Source organism: Berghia stephanieae, chromosome 2 (genome assembly GCF_034508935.2).
Source record: "Berghia stephanieae isolate SIO BIC M18660-M18661 chromosome 2, UCSD_Bste_1.3, whole genome shotgun sequence".
NCBI lineage: Eukaryota > Metazoa > Mollusca > Gastropoda > Nudibranchia > Aeolidiidae > Berghia > Berghia stephanieae.
In genome coordinates, this window is record NC_088361.1 from 57555925 (window position 1) to 57579824 (window position 23900).

A 23900-nucleotide genomic window follows, 5' to 3' on the forward strand; every position below is an offset into this window, starting at 1 on the left:
TACATCGACAAATAGACAACACACACACACACACACAGAGAGAGAGAGAGAGAGAGAGAGAGAGAGAGAGAGAGAGAGAGAGAGAGAGGGGGGGGGACTTGTTTATCTATCTATCTATCTGTCCATCTAAGCCCCTTCCACGCTGATTATTTATGACATGTGTCCAATTAAATTTACCATCCCTGGAACGACAGCGGTTCACAATTCTTTTACGACTCTACGCATATTAATGAGGAGACTACTCAATGAGTAGGACTCGCCTCTTTGAACCTGTTCTTCGGACTTCCTTGTTCATTTCACACGTACCTGTTTATGACACAATGGTGTTATTAGGAGGAATGGATTAAAAGTGAGGAGAACGTGGGAATTCCTTTCAACATTTAGGACCCGTTGATTTCAAACAATGACAGTACCATGCCAACACGTAGTTAGGTCATTATATATGTACAATGAGTACCACAATCTCTCTCTCTCTCTCTCTCTCTCTCTCTCTCTCTCTCTCTCTCTCTCTCTCTCTCTCTCTCTCTCTCTCAATCAGAGCAGTATTAAGTGAGTGACAATGATTGGGAACTCACAAAGATAGTGTCTTTTTATAACGCATGTGAACAAATTAACCCCAACCGTCGTGGCGATAGGCATTGATGGATACTGTAAAACTACTACTACTTCTTCTACAACTACTATTAATTGAGCTTTATATAGCGCAATATCCACTAAATGTGCTCAAAGCGCTACACAAGGGGTCCCTGGTCAACAGCAACATGTAGGACGGGACATGCCGCCTGTTAGGCGACATTACAATTTTTCGGACAAAGACACCGCTGTTAACGGCCAGGTACTCATTTTACACCTGAGTACGGTGAGAGAATGTGAGTAAAGAGCCTTTTCCAAGGACTCAACTATGCGCCGTGCTTGAGGCTCGAACCCAGGACTTTCCGATCCGAAAGCGAATGTCATACCACAAGACCACATAGCCGCACCATTACTACTATTACTCTACAACCAATATTTCTACTTCTGTAACATAAAACTCAAACATTTATATAGTGTAATATCTACTAAACGTACGCAAAGCCCTGTACAAACTGGCCCATACCCAAGAGCAACACTTAACATGTAGGAGGAAATAAAATGCCTTTTAGGCCTTATTACACGTTTTCCGCCAAGGTACCTATTTATTTAACGCCTGAGAATTGTGAGAGACTGTGAATAAAGAGAGCCTTTTCCAAGCACTCAACTATGCGCTGCTCAGATTGAGACTCGAACCCTGGAGCTCTTGGTCATACCACAAGACGCACAACAGCAATAGTTATAATAATAATAATAATAATAATAATAATAATAATAATAATAATAATAATAATAATAATAATAATAATAATAATAATAGTAGTAGTAGTAGTAGTAGTAGTAGTAGTAGTAGTAGTAGTGGTAGTAGTGTAGCAGTAATGTAGTAGTAGTTAGATTTATCACGATAAAAGCATTTTAATCGCACCCCTCCCCCACCCCACCCTTGACAAATACCCTCTCTCGACACACTCTTCAATTAACCAATTAAAATTAAACATAATTTCTATGCCCCTCCCAATTAGCTGATATAATGACAAGTCGTTTTGTCCAGCAATTGGGAATCGGCGTAATAACGATAGGTAAAATAAGCTCCTCCTACTTTGATTCTTGATGAATTTTGTGGAGACGATCAACATTTCTTTTTGACGCTACATAACTATCAACCGACATTCCACATATTAATGAGAAGACACAAATAATGAAACTCACCTCTTTGAACTTGCTGATCAGTCCCTCTAACAGATGTTGACACATACCTAGTATTAGTATATACTAGGTGTGAAATGTGAAGGACATGCGAAATTGCGGCATCCGTCCCTTTGATCTAACAACGTAGACAAGTCTATGTCATGTATGGTGCAAGAGAAGAACACCCCCCCCCCCCTTCTCTCTCTCTCTCTCTCTCTCTCTCTCTCTCTCTCTCTCTCTCTCTGATCAGTCTCTCTAACTGATGATGACACATACCTAGTATTAGTAGATCCGAGGTGTGAAATGTGAAGAACATGCGAAATTGCGGCATCCGTCCCTTTGATCTAACAACGTAGATAAGTCTATGTCATGTATGGTGCAAGAGAAGAACATTCCCCCCCCCCCCCCCCTTCTCTTTCTCTCTCTCTCTCTCTCTCTCTCTCTCTCTCTCTCTCTCTCTCTCTCTCTCTCTCTCATCGTTGTAGTCGTCATCATAGTAATGGTAGTAATAGAAGTAGTGATAGTAGAAGTTGTAGTAGTAGTAGTAGTAGTAGTAGTAGTAGTAGTAGTAGTAGTAGTAGTAGTAGTAGTAGTAGTAGTAGTAGTAGTAGTAGTAGTAGTAGTAGTAGTAGCAGTAGTAGTAAAAGAAGTATAATTAATAGATTGATAGTTGAATGGATTGATGACCAAGTTGATCGACCATGAAGTTCACACTTTCATTAGGAAGTGTCCAGGGAGACCAAGATTTTGGTCTCCCGACGTAAAACTGTATTTTCTTTTATAGAACTGTTTTTATGTTGAAGAGGCGAGTTTTTTCTTCTATTTATTTATTGCCTGTCTGTTTTTGTTGTTGCTGTTTTTGCTTTGATTATTTAGGGGGGGGGGGGGGTGGTGGCTCTTTACAATCACGCCAAAAAATGTCAGAAAAGAGATTGCAAGTTATCGGCCGGTTGCCCACACAAAATTTAATAATTTTTTTTAAACAACATTTTTTAGATTTTTGCTAGGTTAACGGTGTATTCATTTATAGAACTGTTCCTTCATACTATGGATTGGTTTGTTTTTTTTTTTTCTTATTTATTTCTTTTTTATATATTGGTTTGTTTGTTTTTAGGCCTTGTAGCTAACATTATTATCATACCCCCCCCCCCCCCCCCCCCCCCGCCGCCACACGAAATTTATTTTTGTACTCTTCTTTTTTAAATTCAATTTTGGCAAGATAGAGATAGACCGTGTTTTTTTGGCCTCCCGAGTAAAGCCGTGTTTTCATTTATGGAATTATCGGCGGCTTTTTGTTTTTTTTTTTTGATCTCGTATCGCGGTCTCCCTAAAAGGCTCCATACACGCATGGTTTTGATCGTGGTTCGAACGTCGATCAGGCAAACCGGGGTGAAAACGCAATGTGTGTGGCCAAATACCTGGCCGATAAGCAGAGGGACGGTCGATCGCTCGAAAAGCCCGCCTATATTTCTCGAGGCGATCGTCGACCGGGGGTGTGGCAGTATAAAAAAATGGACAATTTTTTTCGAATTTTCGCCGTTTTGACGTCAGATTCGCGATCAACGTCGAATTTACAATAGGTTTGATACCAAGAACTATGTTTTTACTCAAAAAAAATGATGAAATTAGAAATAAATTTAAATTAATATTGAGGCTATGTGGCCGACAGAACAGTGCCCCTCCCTGTTTTGTGATGGATCAAGTGGTATGACTCTCGCTTTCGGATCGGAAGGTTCAGGTTTCGAGACCCGCTCTGAGTGGCGCAGAGTTGAGTCCTTGGAAAAGGTTCTTAACTCACATTCTCTCACCGTACTCAGGTGTAAAATGAGTACATGGCCGTTCGTTGTCTTTGTTGGGAAAAAATGTCACATCGCCTGACAGGCGTCATGTCTCGTCTTTCAAGTTTAATATTGCTGTTGCCTTGGGACCCCTTGTAAAGCGCTTTGAGCACGTGGATATTGCGCCAAATAAATGCTGTGTTATTATTTTTTTAAAAATATTTTTATAAATATTGCGCCAGGAAGAGGTAGATGGCAAGAGTTTCGTTCTTGATCATCGTAAAATTTATAAAGGATTTCATACAAAATAAAAAATAGTTTTCATAATGTTCAATGTAATGATATAATAATATTCCAGTTCTTTTTTTTTTTTTAATTTCTTCCTCACCCGTTGACGCGACATGACGGTCGACCTTGACACAGACATTTGGGATTGGCAGATGCCAAAAAGCCTTGAATACGTGATGACAGGGGTGGCCATTGTAACCTTGAATTATAATCTACAAACAACGCCTCCCCCCCCCCCCCCCCCCCCCCCCCCAAACAAAAACAAAAAATAAAATAATAAATAAATAAAAAATAAAATAAAATAAAAAGAGTTGTGTGCGTGTGTGTGTGTGGTGGTGGTGCGAATGCGAGTAGTCCCGCGATGAGATCTGTCCAAGCCCCCCCCCCCCATAGACGCAGATCTCATCGCGGGACGGATCGCCGAACAGGCACTGCTGGGTCGCTGTGACCCGATCCTGCGTTAATCGCAGATGATTTTTGCCCACACACGGGGAGATATTTTTTTAGGCGATTGGCAATCGGGGGCGTGGAAGTATAAAAAAGTGGACAATTTTTTTCGGATTTTCGCTGTTTTCACGTCGGATTCGTGATCAACGTCAAATTTACAATAGGTTTGATACTAAGAACTGTGTGTTTACTCCAAAAATTGGTGAAATTAGAAATATATTTTAATTAATAGTGAGGCTATGTGGCCGACAGAACCGATCCCAGTTACTGTCTGTTATTCTATCTTTCGTCTCGCGCACAATAGTGATTACTTCTCACTAAATTATATCAATTAGACTGTTGAAGGAACGAAATTGACATCATTCCACTCTTTGTTATTGTATTAAGGCAGTCATTCTGGTAATTAGTTCTCACTAAATTATATCAATCAGACTTTTAACGTTCAAGATTACTCGTAGTTTTGTGTGACGGTACGTTATTTCCGACTGGTGGATGTTGTGGGCATTTTACCTAAACTCGTAGCATCAATAACCGTCCAAGATATTCGCATCATATGTAGCAATAGCTATAATAATCTAACATGTCGAGAGAGAGAGAGAGAGAGAGAGAGAGAGAGAGAGAGAGAGAGAGAGAGGAGAGAGAGAGAGAGAGAGAGAGAGAGAGAGAGAGAGAGAGAGAGAGAGAGAGAGAGAGAGAGAGAGAGAAATTTACTTGCGCTATATACAATAACGGTGCTCAAATCACTTTATAAGGGTCCTTGGCCAACATAAAAACATGTTAGACGAGACATGACTGTTAAGCGATATTGCAATTGTTTCCCGACAGAGACGACGCTGTAAACAGCGAGGTACTCATTTTAACATTAACAGTGAACAAGGCGAGAGAATGCGAGAAAAGAGCCTTTTCCAAGGACTCAATTAGGCGCCACTCAGAGCGGGACTTGAATCCAGTATTGTCAGATCCAAGGGCGAGTGTCATTTCACAAGACCACATGCATAGCCGCACAAAAAAGTGATGAGAGAATAGATTCATATGTATTGAAGGAGGAGAGAGCGGATGGAGTGAGTTAAGTTCTTGGATATTTATAGAAGGAACCAAATTGACGTCAATCATCTCATTGTTATTGTTTTTAGACACCTATTTTTATGATTAGTTCTCATAAAAATATAACGTTCAAGGTTCCATGTAGATTTTTGGGCTGGAGTGATATTCTGGCTGGCGGACTTTGTGAGTATTTTAATTTAACACAGAGCATCAATAGAGAAGGAATTAATTTGACGTTAGTCAACCCGTTGTTATTGCTTTTAGACAGCCATTTTTATAATTAACTTATCACTAAGTTATATCAACGTTCGAGTTTGCAGTCTCAAGAAAATTTGTACTTTTGTACGATCTGAACTTATCTTATAGTTAGTTTTTAAAGCCAGTGTCAATGTCAACAGGACACTTTTTGCCTCTGTCATTCGTAACCGACGTATTTTCTTTCCGAATCGACTAAATCATGAAGTCTTGCTTCGGCAAATGACTAAAACTTAGTCCGATGGTGCCGTGATTTTAGTCCCGGACTTGCTGAGTCAGCTCACATGAAATCCGATTTTTTCAAGTCATTGACTCAAGTCAGAGACTAAGCTCTAGTCCGCGTTCATGAAAACGGCCCCAGGGGGTGACGCCAACAAAACTATCAGCACGTGGTTTACCCCTCCTACCTTCGATCACTTACAATCCATAGAAAATTATAGAAAACAAATTGACCATTTGTATAGCGCGATATCCACTAAACGTGCTCAAAGCGCTTTATAAGGGGTCCATGACCAACAGCAACACTTAACATGTAGGACGGGACGTGACGCCTGTTAGGCGATATTACATTTTTTTTTCGGACAGAGACAACGCTGTTAACGGCCAGGTACTCATTTTACACCAGAGCATGGTGAGAGAATGTGAATAAAGAGCCTTTTCCAACTATGCGCCGAGCAAGGCTCAAACCCAGGACCTTCTGATCCGAAAGCGAGTGTTATACCACTAGACTACATAGCCGCACATAGAAAAAAAAAAACAACAAAAAAACATAAATATGTAGTTGTTAGGTGGCAAAAATAGTAAATAGTAAATAATAAATAATGAATTTATATAGCGCCTAAACATCCACGTTAATCGTTTAAAAACAACAAAATTAAAAATCACGACACTACATGATACATAATAAGCATGCATACAAAAAAACAAAATCAAAGCAACATCTATTTTATGAAAAATAAGCCTCGCGGAACAACTCAGTCTTCAGACATTTCCTGAAAGATGATAAATTTTCACAGGACTTTGTCTGAGGACTAAGTGCGTTCCATAGGTGTGGAGCTATGAATGAAAAGGCTTTTTCACCGAAAGTGGATTTTGAGGTGATAACTTTTAGAAGTTGGGACTGAGATGATCTTAAATTTCGAGTGGGTTCATATTTTTAAATCAGTTCCTGCAAATATTCAGGTGTCAATCCATCCAGACATCTAAAAACATAGCACAATATTTTAAATAAACAAGCATCCTTGTAATATCTTCATCAATATAATGTCTGATTCTTCCAATGTTTCTAATGTGATAGTTACAACATTGGCATATTTTTTAAAACATGATCTTCCATGGATAACCCTTGATCTAAATACACCCCGAGATTTCTCACACAAGAACTAGGTTTAATAGCATTTTCACCCACTAGTAATAATAATAATAATAATAATGCTGAAAACTTATATAGCGCTATAACTCCGAGACACCAGACTCTAAGCGCTTAAATTACAAATTACTTTGGCTGAAACATAATCATTTACACACACAAGCACACACACACACACAACACAAACCAAACCTATCATGCTTCTCATGCCATCTACTAAAATCGAAACAGATATGTTTTACGCGAACGTTTGAAAATAGACAAAGATTCTTTTTCACAAATGCTCTGCGGTAAGGCGTTCCAAATAGAGGGTCCGAAATGAGAAAAGGATCTCATTCCAGCATTTTTCCGAATTCGAGGGACAACTAGTTTTGTGGAATCACTGGCCGAATGTAAGGGGCGTGGTTTTGAATATCTTTCAATTAGTTCCGAAAGGTAGGAAGGGGCAGTACCTTCAAGACAACGATACACTAAAACACAAGCTTTGAATTTAATCCTTTTCTCAACAGGCAGCCAATGCAGGTCATGAAGTGGAGGTCCGGCAGAGTCGCACCTACGCTTCATGAATACTAGTCTGGCAGCGCTGTTTTGGACAATCTGAAGACGTCTCAGATTGTATCTCATTTGTAGATATTTTTGAGAGTTGATACCTATTTCCAAAAATTATCATTTCCGTCTTGTCATCATTAAATTTAAGTTTGTTTAGTTTCATCCAATCCTTTATGTTAGCAGTGCAACTTTCCATAACAGATACTGATGACAGCTCTGAATCATTATTGAGTTTTGTATACAGCTGAGTGTCATCAGCATAAAAATGAAAATCAATGGGAAAAGTGGATAACATATGAGAAAGGGGAGCAGTATACATTGTAAACAGGAGGGGGCCGAGTATAAATCCCTGAGGCACTCCACACGTTAATATGGATGACGTTGACACATGGTTTTCTATAATTACTGACTGAGTTCTTTCAAACAAATATTCCTTTAACCAGTCCAAATCTGTGCCACTGATATAAATTTGATCACGTAGTCTAGTCAAAAGTAAATTTTGATCAATAGTGTTGAATGCCGCACTTAAATCTAGTAAAACCAGCATCGCAGCACTTTATTATCAAAATCATTTACAATAACATTAAAAACTTAAAGTAATGCCGTTTCTGTGCTATGGGAGGCTTTGTAGGCAGATTGAAATTTAACATTTAAGGCATTCGTCTCTAGATGGTTAATAATATGAGCAGCAACGACTTTTTCGATTAATTTTGAAATGAAATTTAAATTTGACACAGGTCGAAACTTATTTAACTCATTGCAGTTAAGATTTGCTTTTTTCTTAAGGGGTCTAACCAAGGCATGTTTCAGCATATTTGGAATATCGGGCAACGTTAGACTTTCATTTACGATAGATGCAATTGCTGGAGCAAGATACTTTGAACATGATTTTATGAGCCAAGTTGGTTTTTTATCTAGTGGGCATGATTTATTAGGCATATCTGACAAAATATATTTAACTTCCTCTATTGTTACAGGTTCGAACGACGTTAACATTTTATAACGGGTGTTCATAGATTTAGTTGGTCGTGTCGTGCAGGTAAGTGTTGTGTCCTCCTGTAGTGTCTCTTCCGTTGATGTTGATCTTCTAGGCGATGTCACGTGCCTTGTCATTGTTGTTGTGTTCATTGGTGAAGTCATGCTTGTTGTTTCAACTCGTGATGTCGTGCTGGGATGTAGATTTGTGGGGCTGTCGTTGTCTAGTTCCTGTCGGATGTTGGAAATTTTCTCAATGAAAAAGGTGTTGAATTTGTCACAGAGTTCTTTTGGAGATGTATTTGTAGGTAGATTATTTGTATTCGATGGTTTGATCATTCTTTGACAGTATTATAAAGCTTTTTCGAGTCAAGTTTGCTTTTTATCAGAGTGTCCTTCACATATTGCCGCTTGGTACTGACTATTAGTTGATTGGTATAATTTTTGGCTTTTTTATATATTTGCTTGTGAATTTCAAGTCCAGACTTATGCCAAATACCTTCCTTATGACGTCTTGTCATGTTTGGCCTTTCGGATTTCAGCAGTAAACGATTTGGAATTTGGTCTTAGGACGATCGTTCTGGACTTGAGGGGCGTATGATTTTCCAGACACTTATTGAGTGATGTGTAGAGGAGATCTAAAAAAAGCACATACTCATAAATATTCGATCACACATCAAATGTTGTCTGGATAATTATTTCTTGAAACAAATGGTAACATTTATCAAAATGATTGTCGATCTTTTTTTTTAGACCACGGTAAAGTGAATTATTCAAAATTAATGCGCTTGTGTGAATAAAATAAAAACTATTTCAATCCTGATTTTCAGAATAATTTAGTCAGATATGATGAATTCACCTAATATAAAATTTCATTTAAATTTAATGTTTGTTTTCACTAAAAGTGTATTATCTACAATGTACACAACAATAAACGGGGGACCTATTTTGTGCTCATTGTTTTCCGGCTTTCAAAGTTCATAATCACCAGCGTCGAATGCGAAACCAAACGACACAAACAGTTTCAATTTCAGTGTGTGAGTTTGTAACTTGCATCGATTGTAAAGATTTAGGCGATAGCCTAAATAACCTTGGAAGACTAAGAACACAACACATTCCGCTCAACAGCCATTTAAGCAAAATTCCAAAAGACATCCCCTTCGTGATGTCAACATCCCAATGAAACAGTAACACACCACTTGCTTGAATGTCAACCTCTTGAAGACCTGAGATGCACATTCCTCCCACCAAATCCAAGCATCAGTAACACACTATAGGCTATAGTCACTTACAAAAGACGTCTAACTTCTACGTCATGGCACAAGACGGTACTAGATGGGGTGACTCCTTTGCTTATATATCATAACATTACATTTATATAGCGCCCACTTCCAAATTGATAAAATGCACTTAGAATTACAGATGGATCAGGCACTCCACATACTAATGAACACACACACATACACCGTGCATTAATTCATCGTTTTACTAAAATTTTAGATATCATATATAGGAGCAAAGTCTCCTGGGGCCGTTTTCATGAACGCGGACTAGCGCTTAGTCTCTGACTATAGTCAATGACTTGAAAAAAATCGGAATTCATGTGAGCTGACTAAGCAAGTCCGGGACTAAAATCACGGCATCTTCGGACTAAGTTTTAGTCATTTGCCGAAGCAAGACTTTAACTTCATGATTTAGTCTGAGTCTATTACTAGCTGACGTCATAACGTCAACAAGATAGCACCTATTTTTAGATTGAATACGCTTCGCTTTGGAAAGAAAATAGGCTTCATCGGTTACAAATGATAAGAGGCAAAAAGTGTACTGTCACTGACACTGGCTGTAAAAAACTATAAGATAAGTGCAGATCGTCGAAAGAGCTCATTTTTGTGAGCAAACAAAAGAACCCCAAAAAAAAACTGAATCTACCGGCTCAGAGTTGAGAATCTCAATGAGAGTGAACAAGAGACTGCGAAATCGAAGGGTTTGCGTCAACAAACAACAACAACAGAATTATTAGAAAGTATAGTGGAGACAATTGTTATTCTGTTGACATTGCAATTGACTGAAATAATGTTGTGATTAATCAGAACACACTTTCTCTTTTGTGTAATTATTTGTTGTTTTGGTTCAATTTCTTTGAGTTTCAATCTCGGTATTCGGTTGTCTCGATGAAACTGCCATTGTTCTAAATACAGAATTGACAGTCGACGATGGACATCACTGCAGTCTATAACAGTTGACTAATTTCCAGTTTGGACATCTTTTGCATTGTAAGTATGAAGGCGTGTCTATCTTTCCTATCTTCATGTAGTAGTAGTAGAGAGGTGATGTTAATTGGGATAACAGGGTATCTTGCAATGTAGTAACTTCTTTCCAAAACTGTTCAGACTATTGCAACTTAACGTAAGAAAAGCAAGGAACAAAACAGATATATTGTAGTTTTTATTGTTCAGGACATTTAAGATGTATAATTCAACAATTTCATTCACTCTGAACTGAAAGAAAAACATATAAAATCTATTAGATCTATCCAATGTGGTAAATATCTTTTAGTATTTAGGATAGCTTTTGAAGAAAAAATGAAAAGAAGGTCAAACAGCCATTCAATAATGATTTATTGTAGGAAGTACTGAAAATCCAGAATAAATGTCATCGACCTATTAATCTAGATGTCACTATTCAATTGAAAACAGCATGCTCTTATAAAAAAAATGCTGTCTTATATTATCTATCATGACAATAATGTTATTGATTATCGTCCTAACATTAATTTCTCTTTATCATAAGAAAATATTTATCAAAATAACATATATTCTGGATGCATATAGCATTCCTTCAATAATTCCACAATATTTACAGATTAATATTTTCCAACCTTCTAAAGAGTCACATTCAGTTTATCACTCATCAAAATATAAATCTACATAACAATGATCCATTTAATTAATTTTTAATTTTTAACACATTTGATCTCTCTCTATTAAAAAAAGGAGTGACTATAATTTCAAGGTTTCAAATTTCAATGAATAATAAAACACTAATTGTGATAACGTCCTTACTATTACTATATATTCCAAAGGAGAAAAAAAAAAGTAACCATAAAGCAAACCAAAATCATCCCATTATTTCCGATACCACTTTTGTAAGGTATCCATGCGCTTGATCTTTTTCTGTAATTGTAACACACCATAACAAAGTGCTTCTGCTGTTGGCGGACAACCTATTGAAAATTAAAAAAAAAAAAAACCAGAAAAAAAAACCACTGAAGTCCATATAAGCTTATTGAATATAATTTATTTATTAATTAATTTAGTAGTAGTAGTAGTAGTAGTAGTAGTAGTAGTAGTAGTAGTAGTAGTAGTAGTAGTAGTAGTAGTAATTTTTCATGATGTTCCATAACAAACTGAGATTCGATTGAAGTAACTGATGACACAACTCAAGACAGTTGCATTTATAATGTGTAAAGACTTTGTACAAATTATAAACAAAAAAAAAAAAAAAAAGAAGAAAAAATACCCAATAAAAATAATAAATTATTTTATATTGAATTAATGAGCCTCATGTTATTCCTTAACAAAACAGTAACATTGACATGAAGAATTACAAAATCACCCTGACACAATATTTTGCAGTAAATTTCGAATGTTCATTAAAGTTTGGATCAGAGCCGTTTTTTTTTTTTTTACCCAAGCAGTGTTTTTAGCTTGACTGGCATAAATAAAGGTTGGTTCATACGCAGACTCTATTACTATTTGGAAGTACAGACAAACTGGAAAAAAATTAATTTTCTTTTGAACACGCAGCATCAATAGTAATGTTCTGTCTGACTGAGTTTGTCAGTTTATTAGAAAAAGAGGAGAGGGGAAAGAAAAGAGTGAAAATGCTGTCAGCATTAAATGGAAGAATCTTGGTTTCCTGCCAGGTACTTCATTGGTATTGATCAATTGGTGACTATAAAACCATTTAATACTTTGTTCTAAGCTTTTAATTTAGCCTAGTTCCTGCTCATGAGATAAAAATCCTAGTTATTTTATGTGTGTGTCTGTGTTTTACTAACATATTTTATCGATTCTTCTGTACTCTATCTTTAAAATTTTTGTTTTGAATGGTATATAAACCATAGTCAAGTAATGGTTAAAATAGGGTTACATACTAAACATTTGGTTTTCAATTTCTATAAGAATTTTGTCATCAATGATGTGACTAGATTTTATTGGTTAGTTTTATTTGTTGTTTTCAAAAACTTGGCTTTGCTCTGGGGCACATTGCATTGTTGATTACAGACTAAGCGCTACCACTTTTCACTTGCCCCTCTGGCACCTCTCTTCTCACCCTACCTTCCCAACCCCTAATCCCTTCTTTGGATCTAGTACATAACAGTAACAGTCTCAGCCATTAGTGACTCGCTAGTCTCCCACTGGTACTAGTACTAGTACACATTAGATAGAGCGAAGCGTTGGTTGCATAAGACACTGTTCAAACATACTTTGCACACTCCACTCACACACACATACACATGAACACACATTAACTAGCACAGTTAACGTCAATGGACAGTGATGGCAGCTTTTAGTTCTGTAAAATAGAAACATTGGCAAAAGAATTTTATCAACGAATGTGAAAGTACAGGTCCAGTTTGATTGAGACTTCCGTGCTCGTCTCCGAGACTGTTAGAGATTTTCGTGTGGCTGGTACTATAAAAATAGAGGGATTCAAACGGGCAATTGAGATGAGTTCGAGATTTCCATGATTTCAATATTTGCGTGTTCGAGATTTTCATGCTGCAACTAGAATTGAATTTAGTGCTAGTCCTAAAATTTCGTACATTTTAATGTTAAGTTTTATCAAAAGCCATGTGTGGTAATACTTTGTCAAAAGTTTTAGAGAAATCAAATAGATTTTACCAAAAGCCAATAGTGATAGCTACACCAAATTATATCTGAATATTGTTGGTGTCTCATGATTTCAGACCTGCTAATTATAAAAACCCTGTCAAAAGCTTTCATAGTCACATTACAACTTACCAGGGACATATATATCTACAGGCAGGAGCCTATCACAGCCACGGACAACAGCATAGGAATAATGATAATAACCACCTCCATTAGCACAGCTTCCCATAGAGATGACCCATCGAGGCTCTGGCATCTGATCGTATACCTGAGAAAATTGGACAGTAACTTAATGGTAGTCAACTATGAATGATGGTACGGTGGTAACAGTCGTAGTAGTAGTAGTACTAGTAGTAGTAAGATAGTAGTAGTAGTAGTAGTAGTAGTAGTAGTAGTAGTAGTAGTAGTAGTAGTAGTAGTAGTAGTAGTACAGTCCACTCCGGACAATCGCAACACCTCGGGATCAGCGAAAATGTTGCGATTAACCAAAGTTGCAATTAACCAAAGTTGAGTTTCCAGTGCACTATCGCAACATTTTATACATATATGGTAAACTCAAACCAGTTGTTGTTTTTTTGTTGAAATTGTTCTTAGTCCTGAGCAATATGATTGAAATAAAAAGCATATGGCAGCCCTGTATATATTTTTTCAAGCAAAAGCAGTTTTGATGTAAGTCGACATCTTATTCAGATTTGATTAACTTTCACTCTTTTGTTCTCAACATTTGAAAGAGATTAGCTGTGATGAGAGACAATGAGCTCCCACCAATCTCGTTGGCCACAAAGCACAGTTGTCAATCCCAAAACAAAGGATATCTCTTTACAACTGTCATTGTCTACCTGATGTAAAACTATACCCAGCCCCCTTGCCTCCTATTTAATGGTCACAGATGACATCACAGTGGTGCCAACCTTACGTAAAAAATGCGCATTTTAACGCATTTTCATTCATTGTACACATTTTTCTGAGGATTGTACGCATGATTAAATTTCTATTATTTAAGCATTTTTAGCATTCATACACTTTTTTGGTGTCCTTAAACACTAAATGTTTCTTGACCCTTCAGAATTATATATGGATCTGGAAGTTGATACTATTTATTATATATAAAGTGTAAGCTTATTCATTCTTTCAAATATTGATTATATCATTGCTAGTATAGTCTAATTGCCCATTATCAGATTTAGTGCTAATTATCGATTTTTTTTTCAGAATTGTACGCATTTTTTTCAAAATCTTACTCATTTTGGCTCTCCATTGTACACATTTACATGGGCCAGGGTTGGCAGCACTGACATCATAAACCCATACTGCAAAGCCCCACCCTCTTTTGTCTGTAATAGAGTGGTGACACACTAATGCAGCATTAAATCCAGCTCACTCTCGATTTTTCAACCTGTCATTTCTTCCATGATGAAATTTAATCATATTTTGTTTGATTGATTTCTTGAATTTACCACTTGTTGAGGGCGAAAATTTGTTGCAATTAACCAGTGACTTTTATACAGAATTAATTCTGTTTCCTGGGAAATGTTGCGATTATCCGGAGTGAACTGTAGTAGTAGTAGTAGTAGTAGGAAGAGGAGGAGTAGGAGCAGTAGCAGTTGTAGTTGTGATAGTAGAAGTACATAATAGGAGTATTGGTAATGGTAGCAAAGAGATAACTAATCCGATCTCAATTCATTCCTTTATAAAATTAAAATTATTCAAAAGCTCTACTATCAGTGAATAATTTCTTTATTAGATGTATCAAGATTACGAAGTAAAGGACGATGAGACAAATGCCCAACTTTGGAAGAAAATCATAATACAAATCATATAAACATCATAAGAGTGCAGTAATATTTAGAGAGATGAGACAATTATAATTCCTTAAACCAGTTGACAACCATTATTAGTAGTCTATGGAATGTCAAGCAAAATATCACTATTTAATTAGAGTAAAAAATTAAGTTTACACACCAATAACAAAAAAAAAACAACATTGAAAACTATGGTAACTAAAAACTGACTTTAATCCAGTGATTATCTGCCCACAAATCACTATGACTTCAATTTAGTCATTTTCTTCCCAGACCCTATTTTACATAAAAAGGCTTGTGTCATATTTACTTTTACTTATTAATACATGTATAATGGTACCCTTGAGTATTAATATTAACGTGGGTATCCAAACTACATTATGAATAATTCCATTAACCTTTAAGTAAAATATCAACTGAATTCTCTTACCCGTCTCAGAGCTGGTGCCATTTTGTTAGTTACAGTTCCAGCAATAAAAATGACATCAGATTGTCTTGGACTAGCCCTGAATAAAACACCAAATCTATCCATGTCATAACGAGGGGCGGCAAAGTGCATCATCTCTACAGCACAACAGGCAAGGCCAAATGTCATGGGCCATAAGGAACTCTGAAATAAGTCAACAACCAATTTGTCTGAGATATAAGGAGGAAATTCCAAGATCTTTAGGGTACCAATGGTTAGTGTTAGTCTAGTGTCAGCCATGAAACCACCTCCCATAGCCAAATCTACAGATCTACTTTTGTTTTTTTTTTTGTTTATAAGGGTTTTACGGCGCTTGCAACACATTTAGGTTATATCAGCGCCAGTAAAAAGGAAGAAAATGGGATAGTCGAAAGTTCTAGAATTACAATTAAAGCACCCAAGAGAGAGTAAGACAAAGGGGAATTGGGAACAAATAGGGATCAGGTGTAGATTCCAAGAGCATACCATCAATGTACTTAGTCTGATATCACCTATAAGTCTCACCCAGACACAAGCACAAGATCCACCAAAGAGGAATACACTCAAATGCTTACATTTCATTATACATTAAAAATAACAAATATAATAATACATAACAGAGAGATGATTTACAAGGAAAAAAAATATCATCTCCCAAAACAATAACTATGCATTTGACTGTTTCCCTCCCAGCGAAGGTCGGGACAAAACCAAGCAATCTCCTACCAAGACAAAGACAGAAAGCATGTTGGAAAACAGATATAAGGGGATAGAAGACACGGTAAGTACCTCCCTGCCCACTGTGGAGGTAGGGAACCCCACCCTTTTGTTTTGAATATGGAGGAAATCAAGGCCTTTCAAGACTTTTCCAGTAAACTTTAACTATCAATAGGCTACCATTTTATCCAGACAATAAGACTAGACTATAAGTCGATCACCCAAATTAAAAATCAAATCAAATTTATCCTACCATAAGCTGCATCTTCTTCGATTCAACTCAGACATGCTGTGTAGGACCTGGAGAGAGAGAGAGAGAGAGAGAGAGAGAGAGAGAGAGAGAGAGAGAGAGAGAGAGAGAGAGAGAGAGGGAGAGAGAGATAGATAGAGATAGAGAGAGAGAGATAGATAGACAGAGAGAGAGAGAGAGAGAGAGAGAGAGAGAAAGAAAGAGAGAGAGAGGGAGAGAGAGATAGATAGAGATAGAGAGAGAGAAAGAGAAAGAGAGAGGGAGAGAGAGAGAGAGAGAGAGAGAGAGAGAGAGAGAGAGAGAGAGAGAGAGAGAGAGAGAGAGAGAGAGAGAGAAAGAGAGAGAGAGAGAAACAATGAGATGAAATGTAAACCCAGATCAAAACTACATAAATCAAGCATACGATAGGGAGACGGAAGGGAGAAAGAGAGGTTCTATTAAAAAATTAAATTGTTGTTATTGACCCCCTTCCTCCCCTGTTATAAAAAAAAAAAAAAAGGGGGGGGGGGGGGGGGGGAGCAGAGAGAAAGAGAGAGGAAGAGTGCATTTCAAAATTATATTTAAAATGAAGGAAAGAGATAAACTAAATACAAAACTAGGTTGACCCTACTGGGTAAAAGAAATAGGTAAATATGAAATTATTCTAACGTAAAATCAAAATAAAGTAAACTTAGCTTTAAAGGTTTTAGCAAATTTTACTTCATTTTGAATTTACTTAAAAATAATTCCTTATTTACCTTTCTCTTTTACCCAGTTAGGTCAACATAGTTTTGTTTTTTCAGTTTATCTATTCCATCAAAGGATTTTCATCCAACCTTTCTTCCCCAGTTCAGTAAATCATCTAGTCTGGCCAGGGCATAGTCTGCCTTTCCTGTGAAAGGTCCCTGGAAGGGAGAGTAATGAGGCTGTTTTGGAGGAGTTGGAGCTACTTCTTGGCCTGTGCTTTGTTGACGCACCGGAACCAAAGATGTGCTGGTGACAACAAACAACAGTAACAATGAAATAATATTAACAACAACAATTATAATAATGATGATGATAATAATAATAATAATAATAATAATAATAATAATAATAACAATAATAATATAACAACGACTATGACAAAATTTCTTTTCGTTTCCTTGAGGGAAATACTATGCTACAGCTAAAATCAAATCCATCCATAAATTAAAAATCTATGCAGAATATGATAACACAATAAAGGAAACTAGTGTATACAGTTCTAGAGTTGTGCATGCCTATGGTAAACAATACCACAAGTTCATCAAAATTTATCATTTGGAATATTTCCGAAATGTAAATTTGTGATTTTGAGTGGTCTCTCTTTATATTCTATTTCCTTTTCCTGTCATGCCTGTTTTTACAGGTTGAAAACATCATCAAAGTTATAGTCATAGTGGATAATTATTCAAAGCAAAATGCCTGATAAGACAGGAGCAGAAAGAAGTAGATATAGGCTATGTAAAATCTGATTTTACATATTGAACATGAAAGAGGAAGGGTGGTATAATGCTATGAAGTAGAAAGATAGAGGAAGAAAAACAATTCAGGAGAATCTTTAAGTCCTAATCACAGAGCTGTTTTGAGGGCAAAAGATGCAGACAGAGAAAGATTGAAACACGGGGATAAATGAGTGTGGAGACACTGAAACAAATTTAACACCAAAAGTAAAGGTTGTCGGCATTGATTCTCTTTATGCTTCAAGGTAAAGCAAAGGAAAATCAAGAAAGCGCATCATGGAATCTTAGCCAAGGAGCCCAAGGAAGTGTCATGTTCAGCTCACTGAATTTGTTGAAATGGAGGGTATTTCATAAGACAAAACATCAAAGATTGTAAGTGCAAAAGTGAAAAACTGTTACAGGAAGTAAACTATTTCTACATTGATAACGAGGTAGGTATCATGATTAACACCAGGAAAAGGTGATTTTGTTATTCCTTATGGAGATGGTGAGAAGTTTAAAATACAAAAGAATTTCATGCTTACAACTTTAAGGGAAGCACATGCACATGCCATCTTCAAGAAGACCAAAATTCTAAATTTTGTGAACTTAGACCAAACCAAGTGTTTGCGCCTGTAAATGCCACAAGAATGTGAGGATAATGTTCAAGTTAAAGGCATTACATTTAAAAGGAGTGAAAGGGGAAACCCATTTGAAATATTTCATTGCACAGGTTAAATGTGATTAATATAATGAGCTATGAATGACAGATAATTGAGTGGATTGTCCCGAACTGGGTGCTCTTGAACATGCATTTAACACTTTGTCAAAATAACTTGCTGTTATAAATTACAGCCTCATAATGATGATATCGCTAATTCTGAAATGCTTATTTTATTGTCTGAGATTTATTTTGTTAAATGTAACAATAAAAATAGTTTAGTTAAAAGTCAATCTATTCTTCTTTTGTTATATCTGTTAGAAAAGCATTTACATTTCACTGCCTATTCGCTCTGTCCATACACGACCCTCATTTTTTTGTCCATTATTTTATTGATCTAAAAGCTATTCAACTAATCACTATCAAATTTTTATTATAAAACAAAGTCCATACACTGCTTGATTAGTGAACGGCTGGGTTTATGTTTATTACTTACAGAACAAATAAGTGTTGGTTTGACACCACCCTCAACTACAGTTTTACATTGTGTCTGTCCGTTATGCACTCATTTATGATTCAACAACTTCATCAAATTTGAACCTATAAACTAATGTTTCACACTTGGGCTACCGCACTATAGGGGTATACATTCATAATTCATCTAGCATCAAACATAACTCTGCTATAATGCTTTGTATCCTCGATTTGTCCATCCGTGAATACAGGATTGCCCATCTCTAATAGACTACAAAACAAACAAATCAACAAAACAAAAATACAAACTTTGAAGATTTAAGGGATCCATTTTTCTTTTTGTCTGTTGCAGCTTCCCGAGCAGGTACAATAGATGCAGAAAACTGCCGTAAAAGGCAACTTCCTTTTACACTGTGACCAAAGTTTCCACTCAATCGCAAAACTGACAGAAATAAAACAATGAAAATGAGAATAAAAATTTCAATCAACAAAATTAACCAACAAAGAATGTACTGTCCCTTTTGTGAGCTTTGTGAACTTGGTAAAAATGTTTGATTATGCACTTATAAGGGCTACAATACTAATTTTGCAACTTAACTTACAAAGTAAAAAAAAAAAAGGCTTGTTCTTACTAGCAGAAACAACAATTAGAGACTAAAGAGATAAGTCATATTATTGTAAGAAAAGTGTAGTTGGATGCAACATTAATATATTATATCAGTGGGGTTTTTTTTTTTCTTTTCTTTCATTGAAGTGGGGATAAAATAGCAAGTGATTAAATGTCTCACAAGAAAAGATAAGTTTTAATTTTGTTTTGTTTTTTGGTTCAAAATACGACTCTCTCCCTCAGCTTCCCTCTCACTCTCTATCTATCTCTCCCCTCGCATTCCTTCCCATCATTTTCCTCTATTTGCCAAGGTGCCAACCGAGTCTCCAGTACACGAAGCAAGTTTCTCTGCCATTCCCCCCTTCCACCCAACCACTACCACTATTACTTCACTGGTTCAGACTCCCGACGAACGGCTGTCATTATTCCCAGACGCCTGTCTGGGGATAACCAATTTTTGTTATCCCCAGACACCTGTCTGGGGATAAAAATAATTGTTATCCCCAGACGCATGTAGCAAGTGGGCAGAAAGATTTTATGCAAAATTCCAAACTAGGCGTGAAAAATACCAAATATTCTGGAAAAAATACTAGTGGTTGTGTCCCAAAACAGTTAATATATCAAAAGATATTTAACACAAGATGAAAGTAAATAGTGATCAAATGTCAAATCCAGCTCTTTTTAAAAAAATATTTTAAAGCAAATGGATCAATAAAATTTCTTTTGTTACTTTGATCTGAAAACGTCAAACTGGCAATTCGACTTTTTATTTTCAACCAGGAAGAAAGTTGTTAATCATCAAATCTGTTCATAGTCCACCAACCATTTAAATTTTCACTACCTACCTACCTGTTAACTTTATTGATCATCTCTTGTTTCTATAATTTGCTCATTCTGGCCACAATTTTGGGGATGACCGGGAATTATTTTTTATTTCGCGGACGAATTCCTAGGCCATGGTGTTGTTCGCCCCAAAGCCCAAAACCGACACCTGTTATTTTCCTGACTTCTGCGCACAAGACAATACAATTTAGTATCACACGTCCACAAAACTAGATCCAACAACATATTTTGATTCGAATCAGAGATGAAAATAACTACCAAAACAAGGAAGCAAAAATGGTGGAAATATGTTTAGCTCATATATGAATTTAAGATATTCCGATAGCGATGTGGGTAGACAGCTCAGTGGGTTAGGCCACCTTTCATTTTACTCCTATTCGAACCAGTCGCAACCCCCCCCCCCCCCCCCCCTCACACTTTTTTTTTTTCCTTTTTCTTTCTTTCTTCCCAATTGATTTTCGTTGTTTTCACTTTTGTTCCGAGTTCTGAGCAAGAGTTTTTTTTAATCAGTTGAATTTTTTATTTCTCCGATAATATTATTTCATTATTTAATTTGCTCTAGATCTATTATTGTTTTTTTTTTTGTTTTGGTCAAATAATAATAATAATAATAATAATAATAATAATAATAATAATAATAATAATAATAATAATTGTAATAATTGTTATTATCATTACTATTACCATCATAATCATTATTATATTATTATCAATAATAATATTATTTTTATTATTAATAAAAAAAAAAAGAGGTGGGGGGAGGATGGATGGGACATTTATCCCTTTCAACGTTCTGTAAAAAGAAGACGGAATTTAAAAAAAAAAAAAAAAAAGTGACGTTACCAGGATTCGACCCACAACGTCGCTTCTGGTCAAGCTTGCAGGGTAGACGACTAAACCATTCGGCCATGACACCCACTTCAAAGTCGACGCATATTGTGTATATGTAGTAACAACTGATTTTAATCTTGGTTAATTTTATGTTTTTATAGATATTTTATTAACTTTCCTTATTTCTATGTGCATCTGGAAACATTCCATATTCTGGAATGTGAATTATTGTTTAAAAGAGCGGAGTTTCAAATATGCGTCTGGGGATAATGAAAATTCGTTATCCCCAGACAGGTGTCTGGGGATAACGAATTTTTATTATCCCCAGACAGGTGTCTGGGGATAATCACAGCGCCCGACGAACTGTTATCTACTGTTATTATTATTAGATTCTAGTACTAGGGGTTTGGGAGGGGGACTTTTGTTTTACTGGGGATGTAGGAGCTTTCGGAAGGCCTCCCCAACAGAGAATTAAAAACTTCGTGGCGACGATTGGGGCTCGAACCCGTGCGTCACAACTCACAACACTGGTACTGGTTGGTAAAAGTTTAAAGAAGTCGAAGTTATGTTTATGGAATTTGAATTCAATTCTCAACTTGATCTCACTACACCTACAATCTTAAACAAATGCATATGCATTAGGTAAGATTAATGAAATGGGAAGTTAACTATACCATAATTGAGACTTGGAAACATCTTTATCGATATTCGCAGTTATTTAGAAATAATATATTTTATCAATGTCACATAGGTTACTTACGAGAAACTGTAGCCATGATTGTTGTGTAAATTTTCTGACGTTTGAACCGGATACAATAGTTAGCAAGAAGAAACTACCGATTTTTATTTGATGAAAAGACTTCAAATATCTAAATAGCGGATTTCTGTAATTAAACAAAATCTGACTAACGGTTGGCATAGAAGTAGAGCGACACTTTGCGTAACACTAGATATGGCTCCAGCATTTTGTTAATCGCATAGAGTCCCTAAAACTATAAAAAGGAAAACATCTGTTTACCTTATTATATTTGCTAATATGAAATAATACAAGACATGTCGCTTTTAGCCGATACACTGTATTACATTTTTTTTTTCGACAGAGGCAACGCTTTTATTTTAACAGTGATGTACTCATTTTACTCCCCGAGTACAGTGAGAAACTGTGAGTCAAAGGTATTTTCCAAGGACTCAACCATGTGCTGCTCAGCAGAGCGGGGCTTGATCCCGGAGTCTATCGGGCCGAACGTGATTGTCATACAAATCCATTTTATACAAAACATACTATATTTTGGTGTAAAAGTGCCTATGACCTCTATTTTTTTTTTTTACAATTCACGAAGAAGAGAAACAAAAATTCATCGTCACGGCTTTCTCCACTTCAATAGTGTCTGAACATTCATTATGTACCAAGACAGGGAGCTCTTACATGTGAAAAATGTGGAGGAAAGAAATGTTGAGCGGAGTGCAAGGAAGATAAGAAAGCTGACATCAACATAAGACATCATTATCAAGCATCCTTTCTCCCCCCCCCCCCCCCCCCCCCCCCCCCCCCCCCCCATGCCCCAATGTTAAATTTTTATGTCCATGAATGTGAATATTAATTCTCGAATTTCAGAGACACCCTCAAATAATTTTCTTCTTATATCCTCAGAATCGCCAATATTACTTACAGGGCCATGTATGTATTTCTATGTATTTATTTATTTAAAAAAAAAAAAAAATTAAAAAAAATAAATAAAAAAATAAAAAATTTAAAAAAAAAAAAAAAAAAACCTTAATGCGGCCACATTTTGATTGTGACGGTCACAAGCCCGTTAAACGCAGAGTGAGGTACAAATTGTATCATGAAATGGAATCATCTGGATTATTCTTCCAATGGATTAAGATTATGGTGTGTTTCTTATTTGGATAAATATTTCTGAGGATTAATTTGTGGTTGTGATATTCATGGCATGTAAGTAGACACCCTTAGATTTGGATATTTTTCACTTTCTTTTTCTTACTAGACTACTTGTCAAGTTGTATTCCAACAATGTGAATAATAGCATTTCTATCCCTCACTACTATTACTCTTAAGTTAATAGACTTAGATTAAAAGTACATGTCAGTGCTAATGGAGAATATGAACTAACAACTAATAACAATGAAATATGAAATAGATATAGTCTTCTTAGAAATAAGTAGTAATCATGTCATGATAATCATCCTTATTATTATTATTATTATTATTATTATTATTATTATTATTATTATTATTATTATTATTATTATTATTATTATTATTATTATTATTATTATTATAATAATAATAATAATAATAATAATAGTAGATCTTTATTGTCCATAAATATGGCAATGTGTCATAGAACTAGAAATATTCAGATTTTATGGGGTTTCTTCTTGATATTTCGTACTGTTTACAAAATAATAACTATCAATTTGAATTGCCCTTAATTAACCCATCTGTGAT

The 23900-nt window shown here is 36.0% G+C and overlaps 1 protein-coding gene across 1 annotated transcript; it reads right to left on the reverse strand.

Moving 5' to 3' along the window:
• Positions 1-10895: 10895 nt before the first annotated feature.
• On the reverse strand, positions 10896-22314 carry LOC144965207 (NADH-quinone oxidoreductase subunit B 2-like). Its single transcript, XM_078900299.1, has 6 exons — positions 22191-22314; positions 19459-19591; positions 17388-17544; positions 15591-15770; positions 13491-13626; positions 10896-11686 (listed from the first exon to the last, which is right to left on the reverse strand). The coding sequence occupies exons 1-6, from the start codon at positions 22204-22206 to the stop codon at positions 11589-11591; spliced, it is 720 nt and encodes a 239-aa protein (XP_078756425.1). The 5' UTR covers positions 22207-22314; the 3' UTR covers positions 10896-11588.
• Positions 22315-23900: the final 1586 nt, after the last annotated feature.

Coding starts and splice junctions, on each gene's coding strand:
- LOC144965207 (XM_078900299.1), bottom strand. Junction 15,771..17,387: donor TACTGAACTGGGGAAGAAAG/GTTGGATGAAAA, acceptor GACTTATTTCAG/AGTTCCTTATGGCCCATGAC. Junction 11,687..13,490: donor TGTAGATATATATGTCCCTG/GTAAGTTGTAAT, acceptor AATTTTCAATAG/GTTGTCCGCCAACAGCAGAA.